This window comes from Ammospiza nelsoni, chromosome 2, assembly GCF_027579445.1.
Source record: "Ammospiza nelsoni isolate bAmmNel1 chromosome 2, bAmmNel1.pri, whole genome shotgun sequence".
In the NCBI taxonomy this organism is placed as follows: domain Eukaryota; kingdom Metazoa; phylum Chordata; class Aves; order Passeriformes; family Passerellidae; genus Ammospiza; species Ammospiza nelsoni.
The window spans coordinates 95,013,765-95,035,118 of record NC_080634.1 but is presented as its reverse complement, the minus strand read 5'-3'; the positions used below and the strand labels follow the sequence as shown (position 1 = coordinate 95,035,118).

Sequence of the window (21,354 nt, the reverse complement as noted above, 5' to 3'; positions counted from 1 at the left end):
TCACTTTGAAAACACACAAGTGCCTTGTAGATGAACCCATAATTTTGGTTCTTATGTTTTTGCAAATTGATTTAAAGAAAGTGCAGGTACCAGGTAACTACCAGCCCTGTATCAACACAGGCCCTAGAACACAGCTCACCTCAGGTGTAAGAGAGGCTCTGCCCACAGCCACAGCAGCCATGGCCAGCAAAAAGGTAACTGAACAGGTAAAAAAAAATATACTTTATACTAATATATATACATCCTAATTTTATCTTCCCAATTCTGGAGAGATCCTGAGAGTGCTACACTCCCAGTGCTACAGAAGGCTCCTTGTATTCTGTGCAAAAGCAAACAAAAGTACCAAGCCTTACAGGTAACTGGATACCATCACATTACAGGTAAAAGTTTTACAGGCTCAAAGCAGCACCACTGCAATAAGGAAATACTTTGAGGTTAAAAGTATCCCCCCTTCCTGCATCTGAGAGGACCAGGACTGTCCAACCAAAGGCATAAAACTTTAGTGTTTTCATCCTTAAGACAGGCCTAAGTTCTGGCCTCTGCCTTCACAATGTTTAGACTCTGGGTCAGGTCAGCAGCACGGGGTGAGGGCAGATGGCAGAGCCTTTGGGCTGGGGCAGTTCCTGCAGCAGAACAGACCCATGCCTCATGGTGTTAAATCAGCTCAGCTGCTCCTGTGCTGCCTTGCATTGTGGATGCTTCCACCACCTGTGCTGCAAGGCCTGTATTTATTTACCAAGTACTAGTGCCAACAGTTTTGCTCAAATTACATGCTATCCTTTTTGGCCATTCTGTTCAACAGATTTTATTTTGAAAGAATTAGTATTTACAACAGTTGCTGAAGTAGCTGAGACAAAAAAACAAGTCCAAGGATGAAGGATCAGCTTTTTTTCTCAGTCTGCTTCTCTGTCTGCCCTCCTTCCACAATTTCCCAGGTTGAAACAGCAGCTCTGTCCTGTAGGAGAAATAAGCAGGTCAGTCCAGCCCAAGTGGATCACAGGTTTTTTAACCAAGATTCACTCAGCAAAGCTATTCATCCAATTGAGCAAAAGAGGTGGCAATACAATCTCACAGGAATGCCACTGCTACTAAAAATGCTCAGAACAAAACTAGACAATTTTTCCTAATTTGGAGGGAAGAAATACAGAGCAGAAATGTCATCTCTTCAGCGTGGAATGCTGCAGTGGAGTGCAGCCTCTCACATGAGGAGCTACACTCAACTCATACAATCCTATTTTCAAGTCTCAATGGCTCATGTTCCTGAAAAAACACTCAATACATCTGAATGTATTGCTGAACATGTCTGATCTGAACTCAGGACAGAAGCCTGTTGATTTTAGTCTCTGTAATGTGATACTGTCATATTTCTGAAAGGCCATATTACAGCTAAATTGAACATTCTGTTTAGAACCAGCTGTTTGATTGCAGTGGTTGAAAATAAAAGTTAATCTGAGCATTGACACACAACAACATTCCATGAGTGCTGTCTCATGAGAGCAGCTGGAATTGTTGAATCTTTTTTTATATGAAAATGAAAACTTTTTGATGCCTAAATACATTTCACTTGGTACCATAGCTTCCAAGCATGCCACAATGACAAGAAAAGAAACATGGATTTTTTTAATCAGTCTGTTGCAAAATATGTAACTTCAGCCAACATCCTTTGCAATGAGCAACCTGACAGAAGAAACCAGACTAGGGAAATGACAAGCTAGAACCCGAAGGAGGAACTACCCTTTCTACAAAACTGATTTTAAGAAAATTAAGCTTTATTCAAGCCCCCCCTCTCTCCCCTGCCTCCAACCAGGGGGGTTCCCAGTCTGCACTGGATGGAGCTGTGGCTCGTTTGCTTCATCTCTTCTGCTGCTTTTCCACCTGCACATGGACTTCAGAAGTTGCTGGCTTGCTTGAGCCTCACATGACAGAGGGCAGTGTGTTGGCATTAATGCATGCACAGTGTGAGGCTCAAACATTTTGTGGGAATGAGGGGCTGGGCAGAAATCAGAAATTCACATAACTTCCTCAAGCCATTACTAGGCAAGCAGGACCCCTGTTAGGTGCTGTTTTACCACGGTATTTTTGGCATCAGCTGACCCAGCCAGGCAGACTCATGACGAGCAAGAGGGTGGGGATAGCCCTGCTTTGTGTAGGCTTTGTCTCTTTGTACACATGCTTTAGTGAGCCTGTGTGAGGAATTGCAGAGCTGCATCACTCAGCTCGCAGGACTCTTTGGGATCTGGAAAAGCAAGGTGAAAGCTAACTTCACACCTTCAGATACTTCCACAGTATCAGCCAAAAAAGCAGGAGTTCAGCTTCGGATGCTTGATCTGTGTGTGCTCCTAAGTGCATTTGTGCTTTGTCTTCTGGAGCAATCTAGTCTGGGACAGATTATGCTGAGCTTCATGTTATTAATTTTTTTTTTTTAATGAATGGAATGGTTTGAATACTGGCTCATTTGTGGGGTTTTCAAATGTAAATCTCCTTAAAAACAAACCAAAACAGATCTGCAAAAGGATGGAGGTGGAGCTGCAGCATTTTCCCAATGGATGAAAAGGCAGGCTGCTTCTCCAAGACTTTGTCTCAGCACGGTTGTTTGGATTTGCAAACATGCTTGGCAGGTGAGTGCAGTGCGGATTTACAAACAAAGGAAGGAGATGTTGCAGCTTCCCTTTCCTTCCCCAGCTGCAGCTCTGGCCCTCACCCCGGATTTTGCCAGCACGCTCGCTGCCACCCAAGAGAGGAGAGCGCCGACCGCGCTGCGCTCCAACAGGGGCGGTGACAAGTGACAGCCCTCATGCTCGGCAGCTGGAGCCATGTGTGCTGTCACTCCATGATGTCACTGTGCTTTCCATCCTCCCACCGGCAGAACTATGGAACCAGACTTGCCAGCATCAGTTCCCAAGGAAAGGAAAAATGAACAGTATAAACTGGATGGAAGGAGAGAATGTGGAGGATTATTCTGCACTCAAGGAGCTACAATGACCCTTGCCTCACAGAGGCAAGAAGGACAATGACCTAGAGAACTGGAAGAAGCAGCACTTAAGGAAGTAATGCAGATCCTTGGAACAAGGAGAAGGCAGTAATGCCATAGAGGGTCTTTTCCCAGGCCAGAGATGCCATTGAGATAATGGAAAAGAACACTGGCATTAGGTGTAGGCTAAAAGTAGAAAGCAGTTTAGAGAGAGGAGCGGTACAAAAATCAGGCAAAGTTCCTGTGGCTCAGGAACAATTGGGAATGCTGGAGATGGAAGAGGCTTTCTCATGAAGACTTATTTTTGGTGGGCAGTGTGGGGTAGGTAGAAGGAAGGCATTATTTTCACAAGTCATCTCGGTTTACTTTCCAGTTCCTTTACAATCTTTTTTAAGACTGCAGACATTACTCACACCCTTCCTTCTGGACTGAACTTGGGCAACTTAGGGATTTCTGAACATTATGAGATTTTCATATTATGAGTGGCTTGCATGGAAACACAAGGCTGAGGGGGAGCAGAAGAGAAGGCAGCACTATAGCCAAACAAGGGCTTGACTTCCACCTCCTGCTACTGCAGTCACACAGGGAGCAGGGCACCACACCACAAGCCGTTGAAGGGGAATGAAGGACAAAAATGTGTTATCTTAAAAAGTGACTGAGAGTCTCACAAAGAGAGTTACTCTCTTCTACCTTAATGTGGATTCCAAAGGCAGCAAGGTCTCCACGCAGACTGTCACAAGCCTCCAAGAGGGGCTTTCTCTCCTGCATTAAGTGCTTCCTCTTTTCCTTCTGCTCTTGTTTGGTTCCCTGGGCTCCTGCTGCACCCTCCACTGGTGCAGTGTCCGCTGCTTCGGGCAGAGCCAGCGCGTAATGCCGGACCTTGGAGCGGAACCTCACCAGCTCCTCAATGACATTGGACAGCACTGCAGACTTGTCTCCTCCCACAGCCACCTAGAAATCAAACAGGGGGCTTTACAAACATCTGAGATTAAAAAATCAACCCCATCTCCATAGCAATGTGAGACTGTATCACCTCTCTTAGTTGTGCATCTTCCATATATTGGTAGGATTAAAATGTCACCATCTCACTAATGCTGGACAAAAAGTTACAGTGGAGTCACACTTGCAAGTAATTCAGCATGTTTCTGCACAAGACAGTATTTACCTTGGAGCAGAGTGCTCTCACGTGAACACAACACACTGCATAACCCAAGTGGGGAACTCATCTCCACAGGAAACCCTGGATATGCCATAAATGTACATAACTTGAAAAGGGATCTGACAAGTTAATGTAAGAAAGGCCTGGCAACAGGAATCCAACACAGCAAGGGAAGCCTAGCCACCAGCTCAGACAGCTCCTTGGCTGTAAAACTCCAAAGACAGAGAATACATCAGCCCTTTACTCTGTCTTTGAGCTCCAGACCTCCTTCAGGAAACACAAACCAGGAAAAGTATTTTGCCTTTAAGTCTCCAGTCCATCCTATCCTTTCTCCCTTCATCTACAGAAACACTTCCCAAATCCACAGAACCTTCATCCAATCCACCTTACCCAAAGTTTCAGCCACTCAAAAAAACCTGAGAGAAGCAGCAGCTACTGCACAGGGTGTGGATATTTCCTGGCTGCAGCTGAGCCCCTTCCTCCCCTCAGCCACCTCCAAGCTTCCCTGGCCTCCTCTGGCTTGGCAGGAGCCCCGCTGGTCAATGCCTCAGGAAAGGAACTGACTCAGTCCTGCTCCAACAGCTGCCAGGATGGGAGCTTGGCAGTCAGCTGAAGAGGAAGGCCACTCCTCAGCACTGGCACAGCCAGGCTCCTGGTCTCACTCCTGGCAGAGACACCATCCCTGTTTCTCATTAGAGGCGAACTCCCAAGGGGAGAAAAGGACAAACCTCCAACAAACAAGAGAACCTCACCGCGGTGTTTTATCACTAGCACATGAGAGTGGGAGCACAAAGCACACCAAGGCCTGGGGCAAAGCTCCTGGCAGCAACATCACCAGGCAGCAGAAGGGCAGCTGAGTAATTAAAGCCAGAAGGATCTGGGTTTAGTCACCAAACAGCAGGATGGAAACGAAAGGGAGCAGAGCTTCCGAGGCCACAGGCAAAAAAGAGGAGCAGGAGGAGAAGTGAGGGGGCAGCTATTGAAGACAAGAGTGTGAAATACAGTGAATTCCTCAAGTGTTCAAAACATGTAGCCATACTAAAGAAGAAGTCTTTGAGATTGAAAAAGGTAATAAATCTAAGTGCCAGAAACACTCCACAGTAACCTATGGCAGGATAACACTTAAATACAGAAGGGAAAGCCACGATGATGGGAGCAAGAAACATGCCTCTACAAACACCACTGAAAGAGTTCAAACCAGGCACCTACTGGAGTGAGAGCCTTCAAAACAAGAAGCAGCTTTAGGAGATTAACAAATCTGCCACAAATCTGCCACATAAAACAGCTTCTCAGGGCTGATCTCAAATTTCTGGCCCTTTCTTACTCCACAGACTGGTCCCAGCTGCACCTGCAATACACTCAACACTGCACTCTTTGGGAGAGCAAAAGCTTCCCACCTCTAAAACAGGCACAATGGTTTTCACTCTTTACCTTTGCACATGGATGCATCTTACCTCCCCTGTGGATAAGATCTCTTGCCAATGCAGAGAGAGAGACAGGCTCTGTTACTGTCATACAGCCACTAGACTGAGATGAGCCATTCCTTAGCACCCCAACTGATGACTTCAGAAGCACAGGCAGCTACATTAGGCTGATTAGCTGAGATGAAGCCCAGCCCAGGAGCAAGACAGACCCACAGGCTACATGCAAACATCCAAATGAAGGGGTCCAAACACTGCTGCCTGTATCCTCTGCACTGTCAGCACAGCAGTGTCCAGGCCAGGCAGCCCTCTCCCACACATGGCAGCATCCACTGTGGTCAGGGACTGCTCCTGGCAAGCTGCATGCCTGGGGCTACATGGCTAAGGGGCAAGAAAGGCTGGATGCTGAGCTGTTCTGGCTGGTCTCAGAGTCAGGGAACAATCCCTACACCATTTAATTTACTAAATTGTGGTAGCCCATGGACCTTTCTGATGAAGATTTTGACACATTTGTTTAGTGGAAGCTGGAAGAGCAGAGGAACAGAGAGGAGTCTGACGACTTGCTCCTTTCTTCCTGCTTATCTCAGACCAGCATCTTCTGCTGATCCTCCTGCCACACAGAGAAAGGGACTAGCACAGCCTAAAACAAAGAAAAGCATTCAGATACTTGTTTCAGCAAAAATATAGGTGCAGCAGATGCCTGCATACAGACAGCCCAGAATCTGGAGTAATGACTTTGCCATCCAGCTAACAAAAAAACGTGTTTAGTATGCCACTAAAAATTAACATGCAAACTACAGGCTGTGAGGAGTAACACACAGCCAAATCACATCCAGACACTGTTTTGAAAGAAATTTTGTGAGAAAATCCATGGAGGCAAACTAAATAAAAACATTTACCACTACACTGCCTGATTTTCAAAGGATGAATAATGTTACATTTTCTTACTCTCTTGTCCCCCTCCCCAAAATAACTGTTCTGTTTTGCAGAACACTTTCTCTATAGAAAGTTTTCCACTACTTTGCATTCAGCTGCATATTTGAGCAGGAGAGGAGCAAAGAACACCCTGCTATTCTCCCGCACCTTGTGTCATTTTAAATGCTTCCATACATTGGGATATCACCTCCATATTGATGACTCTCTTTCCCATTCAGTACTTTCTTTGAGCTGTTCTCTTCTTTTTTTTCTCTCCCCATTCCTACTTTTCCAAGAACTAGTTATGTAAACTCATTGTCCTTCCCTCCCCATATCCCATGGCTCAAGGCAGAGCAGCCCCTTCCTCTGGCTTTCTGCAGAGGAGTGGGACCCCTCAACTGCAAATACTCACACAGCTATCAAAGCCAGCCTGGATGCAACCATCAGGAAGAATAGGAAAAGCTGGGGAAAGCCAGACACATAGCAGGATGATTTAACTGCCTCCAATGCTAACTTCTTCTTGTTTCATTCCTCAGTCTTTCATTTCCACAGCAAAACCAGTGCAGAAGTCACATGGGAGCACCTCCAAGAACTAAAAAGCCCACATTTTGTTCCACCTGCTCAAACATTCTCCTAAAACATCACAGGAGAAAGTGCAAGCAGTGCGGAAAGATTTATTAAAACCATAAATAACTTTGTTACATCTGATGCTTTCAGAAAGCACTCTATGAAACACAGGGGCTGCGACCATATCCTCAAACACATAGAAGAGATATTTCATTACCTGTCTTTCCTCAAAGGACATCCCAAGGGCACTGAAAAAGCCTTCAATATAGGAAATAATGCTTCCATACACAACAGAGCTTCTAGGAGATCCAGCATCCTGTTAAGAAAACACTCAAAAGAGATTGTCCAGTCGATACATATTACAGAGCCCAGCATCTCTCTGCAGCCTAGTCCACAAGGGAAAACTGCTACTAATTATAAAGATCTACCTCCATCAGGAACACCTGCCCAGACAAGCAATCTTACAGAGATACAAAAGCACCTCACAGTACAAAGGGAAGGGATTTAAGTACACAAGGGAAGGGAAGAGCTGATCACCAGCCTGTGCAGCAACAAGAGATGTGAGAAGCAGCCACACATTACATGTGTGCAGTAAATCAGAACTAAAAATAGCACTCTGGCCATGAAAGGGCTATGTGTATGGAAACAAAATAAAAACAACAAAATCCCACATTCATGGGCACCTATAATATAAAAGATTAAACCCAAATTTTTTTAGTATCTTATTGATTTGATCCATTGTGAGACTGCTTTGAGAAAGTGTATGGCATTTTGTCACACCCTGGCAGCACCAGCAATCAGCAGCAGCAATAAAATAAGGATTAAATGACAGACTGAGGAGCCATTTAAGGGACTAACCCTTGCCTAAAAAATAAGAGTGATGACATGCACTAGCAAATCAGCAGCTGGTACTGGATTTTATCTGACATCTTTACCGGGGCCTGAGATAAACTATAGTCTAAAATGTATAGGAAGGTCTGAACTGGGAGGAGCTGGAGCAGCCACTGGGAGAAAGGAGCAGGAGTGTGCCATCTAAGGTGAGAAATGCCTAGCAGGAAGGCTAAAGAGAGGAATAAGTAGTTATGTGGATTTACTGACAGTTCTTAAGGAACTTTACTACACTTGTAATAAAGAGGGAACACTCCAGACAGCTGGGATGTACCCAGAAAAGCTCCACCACCTCAACCAGAAATCTGAGTCAGCTGCCCCACAAATATCCCATCCCATTCTCAACAAAACAACTGACAGGAGGAATTCAGGGGGAACAAGCAGTGACTGACAAAATGGGGGTAGTTGTATCTAGGAGTGGCAATGCCATTACAGATCCCTGCTGCAAAGTGTTTCAGGTCAGGGATTCACTCAGATTGTAAAGATCATTTGTAAAGATAAGGCTAAGGCTAATCTGTAAAGATTTGCTTATTTGTAAAGATAAGGCTAAGGAGAAAATTGAAAGCCAATGCCAAAACAGGACAAGACATTCTCTCTTAAAACCAGTTATTACCATGTATATAACACTTCTTTTACTGCACAAACATGGTGAACATGATGACACCAGTACTCAAGGAGCACAGCAACAAGGCTGAGGTGCTCACCTTCAGTGACAAAGGGAGCTGTTGGTACATGGAGAACACAGAAGTGCTTCAGACAGTGTTTACTGCTCAAGTCTTGTCCTTAGCAGATTCTTTATTTGTGTCAACATGAGAGATCTTAACAGGGTCCTAATTTGCCAAAAGCCACGTGAAGACAGGCTCATGCCGATGCCAGTTACAGAACACAGCAGAAGCCACTCAGTCCCCAGTCACCACCAAGACTGTCCAGGGCACCTGGGACTGCTGGCCAAAGCCCCTGCAGCAACCACCCCACACCCTTCCCAGTTTAGCTTAATTTCTGTGCATGGGCATTAAGCAAAGAAGCAGGGTAAGAACACAGAACCAGCACTAAAATTAGCAGCATGTCACAACAGCCTCAGGACTTCCAAAAGCATTAGATATAAATAATATAGGGTAGCAGGAAAGAAACATCCTCTGGACACAACAGAGCACAAAACAATAGCCATGCACAATTCCTGTGCTAGGGTCAGGACAAATGGGCTCCATTAAGGTCAAAAATTTATGGAGCTTTGTTTCTGCTGGTTTCTTATGTGAACAATAAACTAATCTGTCTGCATTAAGCAGTAGGACAGTGGACAGCTGTCATTTTCTGATCTCTGTATCCTAATGGGTTACCTTAGTAACAGCCTTAAGCTGTCTGTTGCCATGGTGAATGAGGTCCATAATTGCTGCAACAGCCCTGGAGGTGTCAAAGTCATCTGCAAATGCAGCCTTCACCGTTACTTTTGTGTTGGCTAGCCTTCAAGAAGAAAAGGTAACATTTAAGATAAGACAAACAAGATGCCAGCAGTACGCTGAATTCATCAGCCATTCAGCCAGAGGGAGTCACTGAAAGGACACTGCCATCTCCTTCCCAGCTGTCCTGTGATGGGCAGTGCTGCACTCATCAGGGAGAATACATCTTTCTGCTGTGAAGGGAAAAATTTGATGCATGTTAAAATCCTAAGTGTTACAGCCATTCAATAAATGTACATGGCTAATGAGAGAGGCCAACAACAACAGAGCAAAGTTTGCCTTAAATCATTTAAAAACAGATGGAAAATGAGACTGATACTAGGCATTTCAAAGATCTTACTGAGTTCTGTTTTTTTTTTTTTTTCCAGCAGCCCACTAATCATGCTAGCAGCATGCTTCTCTTCCAAAGGCACATCACAGGCAGCTCTCAGGGCGTGGCAAGGAAGCTGTCCTGGGGCTGGCCAAGAATCCTGCTGGCAGGATCCAACTCAGAACCAAGCACTGCCTCCTCATCTCCCAGGAGAGCCCAAGCCCAGTCCCAAGGGATTGCACTCTCCATGGCCCAGATGGAAATGTCCAGTGGGACCATTTGTGTAACAGTGCCAAAGGCCAGTGGGCAACCAGCAGAGATCAGCACAGAACCAGCAGCAGCAGCTGCAGCCACTGGAGAGGGAGATGAGAGAGCAGCAGGGATAAATGGGGAGCCACAAACAGCTGCTGGCAGAGTGCTCCCACACACAGCCAGGTGAACCAGAGCTTGACAGCACTGCCCCAAGGATGCCATTTCCCAAAACAGTGCAAGGAGCAGGGGAACCTCAAGCTGTTCTAGCATCTCTGGGGCTCTCCTGAGCCTCATTTTCCCTGTTTCTGTATTTTTCTGCCTGGAATGCCTACCTCCCCTCAGATACTGGATGGCTGCTGTTCTAATTCATCCTTCCCAACACTTTTCCCTGCAAGCTTCCCCCTCTCCACTGAGTATCTAACACTTCACTAATTAAGAGCTTTGTTTCATTTTGGTTGTTTTTACACCTAGGAATACACAAGTTGTGCCCTCCCACACATCCCCTACTGATTATCCATTTCAACTTCCTCACACCTCTCAGCTTTATCTTGCACCAACAGATCTCCTGCAGCCCCCTGCTGAAGGACTTGCTTTTGCCAAATACCACAGCTAGTTAATGCAACTCCACTTTCCTGTAATGTGCTCCAGTGCCCGTTGCAACCCTCAGTCACTGCAGCCAGAAGCTTCCCCAACAGTGAGGTACCTGAGCCACAAGAAGCTGCCTCTCACCTCCACAGCCCAGGCTGTCTCCCCTCTGACTCTGCAGCCCAGAGCTGCCTGCACTAACCTTGCTTCAGGGCACTCAGTGTCCCTCCTGCCCTGGCTCTGTGCTCTGCTCTCAGCTTTGCACACAGCACACCTCAGTCCTGAAGATAATCTGGTTTTCACAATGGACTCCAAAGGATTCTCCTCACCATTGTCAGGGACACAACAATTATAATTGTTTCCTGCCCTGTGACATCCCTGTCCCTGGCCAGCCTCTCAGTAGCCCCTTCTCTCCTCTGCTGCACAGCACAGTGCCAGCCAGCCTGATTACAAATCCAGGTGCCCAAGGTGTGTCACTCTCCAGTGATTCTCTTTCTTCTCCAGTCACCACAGCCCAGCTCTGCTTACAAACTGGGGACCCTCACAGCTGCCACAGCTCTGCCTCCTGCATTGCCCACGAGGGGGAAAGCCTGTGTTAGGACAGGCACACCAGAAAAGTAACACAGATCTTAAAACCACAATGACCTGAGGACAGCACATTAAGAGCAAAAACAGCTGGCTAGAAAGGGAATTTTTTAAAAACCTGCCCTTGTTTTTGGGCTGGGAAGGAGGACTGCTGCTTAGTCCTTCTTGTCCTGCTTCTTGAACACGAGTTTGTCAGCCAACTACTGCTCACATAATCCCAATCTTTTAATACAGGAACTGCACTTACCTTTCCCACAATATGTCTTCTCTAACAGGGTCACACACCAGCTGTCCTTTTATATAAGCATTTGCATCTCTAATAAATGAGGAGATTGCCTGAAGAAGGTTCTTTGCATCTTCCATGCTCTCCTCACTAAATTCTACTGCTAAGAAAAAAGAAATCAAGGCATTACAATGGAGAGAATGTTGTCTGTCATATATAGGAACAGTATTTGGAGACAAAGGAGAAGTTTGTTATTATTTGTATAGCAAACTTCTCACAATTAACTGCACATTTAATTAAAAGCTCCATTCTTCATGCACACCAGGAGGACTAAATCAATATAAAAGACAATCACTACATATGACAAAGTATAACCTACTGGAACACTTATCAAACTGATTCAAAAAGTTGAATCTGAAAGTTTACTGAAGCAATCACTATTTAACTTTAATTTTTTTCCATTATTGAATTTCTCTGCCAAGTTATCAATCCAAATCATTAAGATTTAATATACTTCTAAGTGTTCTAGTGATGGCAACATGTACCTCTAATTTTGTGCCTAGTCTAATTTAGGTAGACACAATCTGTATTTGGAGACATACAAAGAAGCCTAACCCTCACCTCTGACTCTGTTCAAAGGGCTGCTTCACCAACATCTAAAATCTAGATGAACCTAAAATTTGTGATCTAGCTCCTGAACAATTCCCTCACAACATCAAAGCTAAACTGATCATACCGCTTTGAGAAAGTTATTTTTATAGAAAATACAAATTGCTTAAACTCATAAGGGCATGTCTAGGGTGGGATTCATCATACTCACACATATCAAAGCCTCTTATGGCCACTGAAAATAAAGATAAAACCTCAATTCCTTGCATCCACAGCTGAGCTCCAGTTTACAATGAGATGTGGCATACAGGAACCCTACAGAGCTTCTCTTCCCCCAGCCACAGTAACATCAGCCCTGCCACTAACAAGGCATCCATGCACACAGACATCCCCACGGCATTCAGGGAGACCCCACCTCTGGCAGCCAATTCCACCTTGGGAGCTTCCAGAGCCCACTGCTGCTGGCAGGAGTCCAGCAGGCTCCCTGGCCTTGCCTGCACCCTGTGAAGTGCAGGAGCCAGACAAGCTCACTGTCACTTTTACTGGGAATTGCTACCAGTGAGAGGCTTTTCTAAATTTGTACAGGAATGTGCAATCTTCTGCAGAAAAGCTTTTTTTTTAAGAGAGCTCACCTGAGCTCAGTGGAAGTTGTGTCTAAGTCTGAATGCACTCCTTCCCCCAGGATCAGACCAGAGCCATTCCATGGCCAGAGCAGCATTGCTTCACTGCTGTACTCCTGACCTCAGCAATAAGGTACATCCAAACTACAGCTGATACCAGCATATTCCTGGTATCATCAGCACTGAATATGACCCACAGCTTCCACAGAAATCTCACCTCTGGTCCTGCCTGCGGTGCATCCAACTGCTTTGTGGAATTACCCAGTGCTGCCCAGACAGACTCTTTAGAGCAGACAGTTCTACCAAGAGGACAGATGTAAGAGGGAAAAAGCAGCCAGATGTGACATCCAATCTCATTTCCATTAGCCTAAATCCCAAGGAAGCCTAACTGTTTAAACAGACTTTACACAGGATTTACCCCAGTGTAACAAAGGTGTAAGTCTGAACCTCTATTTGTCAGATTTTTCACTTGTGTGTAATTAAAAATCTGCATTACTGCTTCATTAAATCAAGCTTTACTTAGTTTTCAAGAAGACCAATGTACACACCTCTATAACACAGTGAGACACTGAGAGTGATCATTTATATACATTAGGATTATTCAATTGATTAACCTGGTTACAAGAATTCTGCAAGGAATAACTTGATAAAAGTTTATCCTGACGAAACCTACTTTAGTTCAAGCCATTCTTCATCCCTAGTTCAGGGCATACTCCTAAACCACTGCCTGCAGGCACTGCAAACCCACAGTAAAGCACAGGCAAGCCTGGCCCTATGAACCTTCACTGTGCTCCCCACTCCTTCCCTCCTTTGTCACTGACAGCCCAGATAATCCCCACTGCCCCCAGAGCTCAGCTGCACCCTGAGCAGCTCTGCCTCACTGGCAGAGAGGCAGAGAGGCAGATAAAGCAGAGGAACCTCATACAAAAATACATTATGCAAGGATGATAAAAGTCTCTTCTCTCTAACTTTCCTCCTCTTCCCCACAGGCAGGTCATGCAGCTTTGTCCTCCCTCTGGCAATGATCATCACAGGAAGGGACTCCTCTCTCATGAAACACATGCACATCCTTGCACACACCCCTTTCAATCCCTGCCCCTCCAAGGCTGGGCCAGTCTGGAGTCACATTTGACTCTATTTGTGCCTCTTAGCACACACAGAGACAGGGGGGGTAGCCCAGACAACAAAAAAGGCCCATTCCAAGCCAAAGGAAACACAGTTTCAAGCATGAACCATTCCCAACTGTCAGCAGCTGCCCTCATCCACATGCCTACAAAGATCTTTTTTACACATTCAATCCAATGATTGTGGTACCACCTGAGCCCCAAACCTGGATTTTACAAAAGGCTTTCTTTGGCAGGTAGGAGTGGCAGGAGCCATTACCCATGGGTCTAGGCCATAAAAACCTTTTAAGAAACAAGAAGGTGCTTGGGATTTCACTTCTAATAAAAATATGAGCAGACAGCAAGATGAGAAGAAGTACAGTAAACTGATGTTTAGACCAATACTGACAGCAGGGACACAAGCTGACAGGCAGCACAGTGAATACCTGGCTCAGTAGAGACCAACTCTGGCTCTTTATGGGAAGCTAATAATGGCCTTGTAAGGTGGAGGTGGGAAGTGCAGACTTCTGAGCAAGCCTTACCTGCCAGCTGGCTTATACTCTGATATGACACCGGCATATCTTTTCATCAAAGCCACCCACATCCAGACAGGTAGCACTCTTTTTCTACCTCAGGGGGGTGTTTATCCCAGAAGTAATGCAAAAAGCACAGGTTCAAATGCAGCCAGCTGACAGGGAGTGAAGAAAGCCTGCAGGTACCTCTCCATGGCAGGGCTCCAGTGCCATTCCTTGCCCAGCAATGCAGAGGTGCCTGCAGGCTTTCTTAGGCAAGGTTAGAAACTACTGGACATTTAGCTCTTGCTCACATATATATGATAGTGGTAGCAGGTGTAGTCTTTCCCTTGTTTTAAACGCACATTTGTTCACAACTCCCAAGTGGCCCCAACCAGGGAGACACCTAAGTGTACACAAGGTATTTCATCTCCTAAAAGAAGCAATCAGCCAAGTGTGCCACTGCCCTGCAGCATCACCCCAAAACAGCCAAGGATGCCACCAATCCACTGCATGCCACAACAGGATGCTGCTCTGCAGCAGACCTGTGTCACAGACATCTTTTGTGAAAAATCTTTTCTTGGGATTTTTCTCCTTTCTGAGAAGCTGTAGCTTCAGAAACAAGATGTAAACAATAGTTATCTGCTGCTGTGGAATACATTAGGTTTGTCTGTGATTGGGCCATCTTGCATGCTTACAATTAATGGCCAACCATAGACCAGATAGCTTGGACTGGCTGTCCGAGACACAGACCTTTGTTATTCATTCTTTTCTATTCTTAGCTTAGCTAGCTTCTGAGGAAATCTTTCCTTCTATTTATTTTTAGTATAGTTATAATGTAATATATATATCATAAAATAATAAATCAAGCCTTCTGAACATGGAGTCAACATTCTCGTCTCTCCTTTCACCTGAAAACCCTTGTGACCACCCTCACAGACCTGCAATTGGATGCACCCTTTCTTTCTGTGACAGTGGCAGGGAAGTTAATAACCAGCTCTCTCTTTGCTATCCCATGCTTTGAAATACTGCAATTACTCAATTCCTGATGCCTTCAGCTGTCCTAGGAGAGGGAGGATCCACCAGGAATGTCACATGAGTGGCTCCTGCAAGGCAGTTAGCAGTATGAACAAGCAGAAGACTGCACGGCTATAGACTGGCAGCACACTGCACACTGACAGGCACAAGCAGTGCCCCAGAGCCTTGGCCACGCCAGCTCTCACAGTCACACTGCTACAGGTGCTTTATCCAAGGCAGACAGAGGCCCACTGGAACACCACAGCACCTGCAGCCCCATGCTCCATCATTCCCTTGCCATGCCAGGACAGCCAACAAGCCAGATGACCCAGCAGCGGTTAAGGAGCTACCCTCTGCTTTTGGCAGGGCCCAATAAACGGGTAGGAACACAGACATATGAAAACTTCTTCCAGCTCAAAGCATCATCTACCTGCTGGAAACACTATGGGGTACACAGGGAAGCTGACAAAATCTCCCCACCAGCAGAGAGATGATCTGCCAGGCTAAGGTGTTCATTATCATGTGATAAGGTTATCATGTGCTGGTCTAAGTGAGCTGCACTGCACCACAGAACTGCCTCAACACTCACGAACTCCACAGGACAAAAATGGTAACACAGCAGGGAGATAAAAAAATATTAGCCAGCCCTCATCATACTCTCTACAGGAATATAAGCCACAGCTCCATCTAGATACATCTCCAAAAACAGTTGATTGTGACTGCAATGCAAGTAACTACAGCAGATGCCAATCACAGACAGAGGTAATTCATTAATTAAAAGTGCAATTAACTACGAGTCACAGCTAACTGTGGCTCAAGAAGGTATTTAAATGAATGGTTATGTACTGTGCTCAGTAAAGACCATTTTCTAAATGTGAGCCAAAGAGCAGCCCCACAGAGCACCACCAAACCCTTTCCACCCACTGCATTCAGGAACTGCAGGGACCCACACGGGGAGCTCGCTCCAGAGGGACCAGTGGGAAAGGTGTGGGGAAAGCTGGGAAAGGAGTGGGGAAAGCTGGGAAAGGAGTGGGGAAAGGTGGGAAAGGTGTGGGGAAAGGTGGGAAAGGTGTGGGGAAAGCTGGGAAAGGAGTGGGGAAAGCTGGGAAAGGTGTGGGGAAAGCTGGGAAAGGAGTGGGGAAAGCTGAGAAAGGAGTGGGGAAAGCTGAGAAAGGAGTGGGGAAAGCTGGGAAAGGAGTGGGGAAAGCTGGGAAAGGAGTGGGGAAAGCTGAGAAAGGAGTGGGGAAAGCTGAGAAAGGAGTGGGGAAAGCTGAGAAAGGAGTGGGGAAAGCTGGGAAAGGAGTGGGGAAAGCTGAGAAAGGAGTGGGGAAAGCTGGGAAAGGAGTGGGGAAAGCTGAGAAAGGAGTGGGGAAAGCTGGGAAAGGAGTGGGGAAAGCTGGGAAAGGAGTGGGGAAAGCTGAGAAAGGAGTGGGGAAAGCTGGGAAAGGAGTGGGGAAAGCTGGGAAAGGAGTGGGGAAAGCTGGGAAAGGAGTGGGGAAAGCCATGCACACCTCAGCAGGGAAGGGGCTGCTCCTTACCTGAGCTGTATCTGCCACGCAAACAAAACATTCTGAATTGGTCTGATGAACATTTCTTCAGGAAATCCTAAACTCCATGCACAAAAAGACAGCTTTAGCATATCAATTTCTTCAGGAAATTTCTTTCACCCTCTTGCTTTTCAAACTAGCAGGACAATGCATCTTTGCAATTTAAGACAGGCATAAAATCTTTAGACTCTAACCCTGCTTTAAAACCTAAACTAAATAAAATTCAATTCCATATAAGATAGATGTGCATACATATAGACAAGATATAAATACACACACAATGTCCAATATAAGATAGTGAAAATTACTTTGCAAGTACAATCAAACATACACTGTAAAAACACCTTTGCAAAGAAAACCCAAAATGAAATTATCAGACTAAGATTGGGATACAATCTTACAGAGAGGAAAGCTCCCAAGTTTTGCAAACTTTACAAAAAAAAATATTTATTGCAAAAGAAAATAGGTGTGCTTTTTTGCAGGATAGAATATGAAGAAACTCAGGGAGTGAACAAAATCCCAGCATTATAAATAGAGTTATCTGTGTTAATTATGAAGCCTAATAAACTCCACTCTAATATTAATCTAGCTTTACAAATAATTTACTCCAGTAAATTAAACAGTAAACTACTAGTACAAATAATGTATATTAATAGCATAATGAGCTACTTAAATATGTTTGGAAGGTACACTAATAAAACATTCAATCACTTCCAACCCTGCTCTCAGCAAGGCTGGACACTGAGGTAGATTGACTGTGACTATTGCACTTCTGCCTTTTTTTTTTTAATTTGCAATTTTTTTAATTTGCAAACTGATGAGGATCACTGAAGTGCCACAAAAATCAAAAATAATAAGAAGAAAGTACAAGTGAGAAAATATGGAAAGTGTTATTTGCTTAAACTTCACATTTTGAAATAGCCTTCTGGTACAAGACTAAACCAGCCTGAACAGTGGAACAGCATCAGCAATGTGCTGTCTCTCAAGTGAAAATAGAAATAATTGAGGCAATCACAATCAAGAAACAGTGGTACTGATTGTTTTGGTGGGTGTTTGTTTGTTTGTTGTGGGTTTTTAAAAATAAACTGGTTATAAATGAGTGTACCCCATATGCCCAGCAGCTTTACACTAATATACAGAGGTAGAACAATATGAGTACAGTACAGAAATAAATTCAAATTTGGTAAAGGACCATCCAAACTAGAAAAAACAACTCTGCATTTCCTTTAAAACAGAACAGATGAAGAATCACAGCTCTTTGAAAGCAGCTTGCTTGGCCCTGTGTTATCACAATCTCTTTGATTTTTGGGGTCAGAATTAATTTTTTTAAATTAATTAATTTTAAATTAATTTTTTTTTAATTAGCTATTAAAAAAAAAGGAAAGAAAAAACTGGAGTAGGGTACAAGGGGAGGGAAACAGGGCAGCTGGATGCAGAGGATGCTGGGCTGCTGTGCCCAGGTGACAGCCTGGGATGCAGGTGGCAACTGGCTGGGCTGAGGGAAGATCCTGGACAGACCTCCCCTCTTCTGGCACGGGCATAAAACCTTCCATGCAGGGCTTAACTTTCAAGGTGCAAGGCAGCTGTACAGGAAAAAATTGTTCCACTGGATTGAAAATCACTTCTCAGGAAAGATTAATACTTGTTACCCATGTGTAAGGGCAGGCATGAAAAGCAGAGACCTACAAGGAAAGAGAGACAGGCCAGAAATATTTGTTTCCTCAACACAAGCTGTGCCATCATGGGGGACATGGAGAGGAACATTGTTATATGCTGCTTTTAACTCCAAGCACTGCAGTTGTGGTCATTTCTCCACCCTGTCCACAACATCTGCTGAGACATGAGATTTCTGTGAAAACTGTGAGCTCCAGGGAAACAGGGCTTAACTGTACCCCGACAGCATCAGAAGACTTAGGAATAAAGCAGCTCATATTGAATTTCATTTTAAAGGGATTTTAATTAATTTTTCCAAGAGGGCAAAGGGGAACATATATGCCAAAGCAGTTTCCCAAGCTTTGTCTAAAGGAAGGAAATCACCCTATTGCAGCAGTAGGCATCAGCCATGGTGGGAGCCACCCCAGCAGAGCTGGAGCACACACAGCTGGCAGAGAAACCCTGCTCTGGGCCACACCAAAGACCTGGGGACACACTGGAATATCACACAGTCATGTGGCTCATGGCTATCAAAAGGCTTCTGTGCCTCAGCAAGGTCACCATATAAAAATAAAGGGTAATGGGAAAGACTGCTGCAACAGTGTGGTTCAGGACACCCAGCAGCTTCCTGACAAAACACTGACACTATGTCCCATTTCACCTAAAGAAGGACTAGGAAAAACATCCATTCTTTTCCAAGTCCATGCTTTTTCAAAGCATTATTAAGGACAGATGATGAGAACCCATCACTAGAGAACAGAATCATTCAGGTTGGAAAAGACCCCTGAGACCACAAATGTACAGTGCAGGATTCTGGTACTGGGCACAAACTCTGCTCCTACAAACACTCTGAGCTCAGCAAGATCCATTGTTATAAGCAAACCATGAATCTGAGCAGGTATCTTACCTCCAGATCCACAAAAACAGATACATCAGTACTAGAGAAACCCTGCAGCACAAGCACACACTCCAAAGCTTTCTCAAAAGAGGGCTGTGATTAATATTTACATATTACAAACTGACAAAATTGCTTCAATTCAAACAAAGAAATTACCTTAATTGTTATGTAGTTTTTTAATGACTTTGACATTTTTTCTTGACTTCCTTTAACATGCAAGTGCCCTATAGTAAAAGAAAAAGGGATTAATCAGGATAAACAAGTGTGCTTCTGAATAGGGAGCAAATGAGAAAGACTGCACTGAGACACTGTGAATGTTGGAGGCAGCATATGCTATGATGGATACATGCCAAACATTTCAATGTAATGGGGAACATTTTTCAAAAGCTTTGCCTACAGTCCTGCACATGTCTCCATTCTCAAAACTTCCACTGGGTGAATTTTAAAACACAGTCATTTAAAACATCAAAAAAAAAAATACTACCCACCACCACCATGAGCCCCCCTGCTCAGAATTTACAATAAACTGATAAAAACAAGCAAAGAAATAGTTTCAGTCTTCACAAGTACTTTATCTGTTACTCTTGACTTTTCAGAAGTATTTTAAGAAATATTTTCCAGTGATCTAGCATTAAAAAATCCTTAAAACTCAATCTTCTGTACTTATTACTTGCTAATGGTTGTTAACATTATTTTTTTACCCCAAAGTTTTATAGCACTGGTTCAAAATACCTTAAATGCAAAATGAATTTTCAACAGATTCTCAACTTCTCCAGACTTGTGAGACTGAGAAGAAGCAGGGTGAGGGAGGGATGCAGCTACAGTATCTAATTTGAATTAGTTTTTTTTGAAGTGTGACCTCTGAGCACTGCTAGAACATTGAACAGTCACACAGATCACTGCCTTGCAGGGCTGAAGCACAGGAAAAAGGTAGTAACACTGCATTTAAAAGAGTATGTAGAGCTTGGCTTTAGGACTGAAAGCTCTGTCAAAGACAGGAGAGGCATAGCCTGAGGTTGCCTGCTTCCAAGTCTCATCATGTGAGCCATGGCAGCATCACTGATGGAAAACACCAATTATTCACAGCACCAGAGAGATGGCAAACATCCTGCCATTGAAAAACTACTCAGCATAATTTCAGAAATGTTGTTAAAAGCCTTAATAGGCTTCTCCTAATGAAAGACTAATTCTGTAAGTTACCAACCACCCACAACTAAATGAGATTTTAGGCACATCAGTGACCTGCAGCATCTAGCACTTAATCATACTTTGAGACAGATTTTTAAGCATAAGTTTCTCTTGCTCTGTAATACCCTACCAGCACTGCATTCTTTCACATTTGGCAGCCCAGTGCTACCAGTGCCTCAGAGTGCAAGGACAACGTATGATCACACTCCTGCTTTTATGAGTGGTGACAGAAGTGGCATTTCTTGCTCAGCAACCCATGCAGCTGTCTGTATTTTGTGCTACTCACTGCACAGAGCTGCTTTGCAGCCTTGCCTGAAACCCTCTTGCTTCCACAAGTAGATAAAATCCCCATTACACTCATCTGGATATGAAAACAACAAGCTCAGGCCTGATAACTGGACCTGAAAAGCTCATTGCTTCATTCCTCAGCTATTTCTGATAATGATTCAAAGTAACAGGAACTCACCATGTGAAGTCCTACCCTGACCATCTCAAAATTTAATTTTGTACAACATACTCTATGGAGAGTAGGAATGAATCAAAAAATCCATGGATGCAGAACCAGCTACAGCAGCTACCCATGATAAAAAAGCTTGTTTTCACAAAGTCTGTCTGTCCTGTCTGCCAGCAGGTGAGGCCACTTTCACCACAGCATCATTAAACCTGGGACTCTCAATAAGCACATTCAGGCTGTGAGACACAGCTGGACACCTGCAGCTCTTGGGACTCAAGTAAAACCCACAGCCAAAATTATCCTGGGAGAAAGGGAAGAGCCTGGCTAAGATTACTTTCTCTCTTTTGCAAAGGTGCCCAAATACTGACTTAATTAACTTCTGGCAAACAAGTTTAAAATAGTTGGACTGTGTTTTCCTAA

General features: G+C 44.5%; 1 protein-coding gene across 1 annotated transcript in view; it reads right to left on the bottom strand.

Moving 5' to 3' along the window:
• Positions 1 to 779: 779 nt before the first annotated feature.
• CARS2 (cysteinyl-tRNA synthetase 2, mitochondrial) overlaps positions 780 to 21,354 on the bottom strand; it is a 35,719-nt gene continuing 15,144 nt past the window's right edge. Inside the window, exons 9-15 of the mRNA XM_059465898.1 lie at positions 19,449 to 19,516; positions 16,733 to 16,799; positions 11,358 to 11,496; positions 9,259 to 9,382; positions 7,251 to 7,349; positions 3,662 to 3,922; positions 780 to 955 (exon numbers count right to left, since the gene is read on the bottom strand). Of these exons, the coding sequence (XP_059321881.1) occupies positions 881 to 955; positions 3,662 to 3,922; positions 7,251 to 7,349; positions 9,259 to 9,382; positions 11,358 to 11,496; positions 16,733 to 16,799; positions 19,449 to 19,516 (833 nt within the window). The 3' untranslated portion in view covers positions 780 to 880. The remainder of the gene's footprint in view (positions 956 to 3,661; positions 3,923 to 7,250; positions 7,350 to 9,258; positions 9,383 to 11,357; positions 11,497 to 16,732; positions 16,800 to 19,448; positions 19,517 to 21,354) is intronic.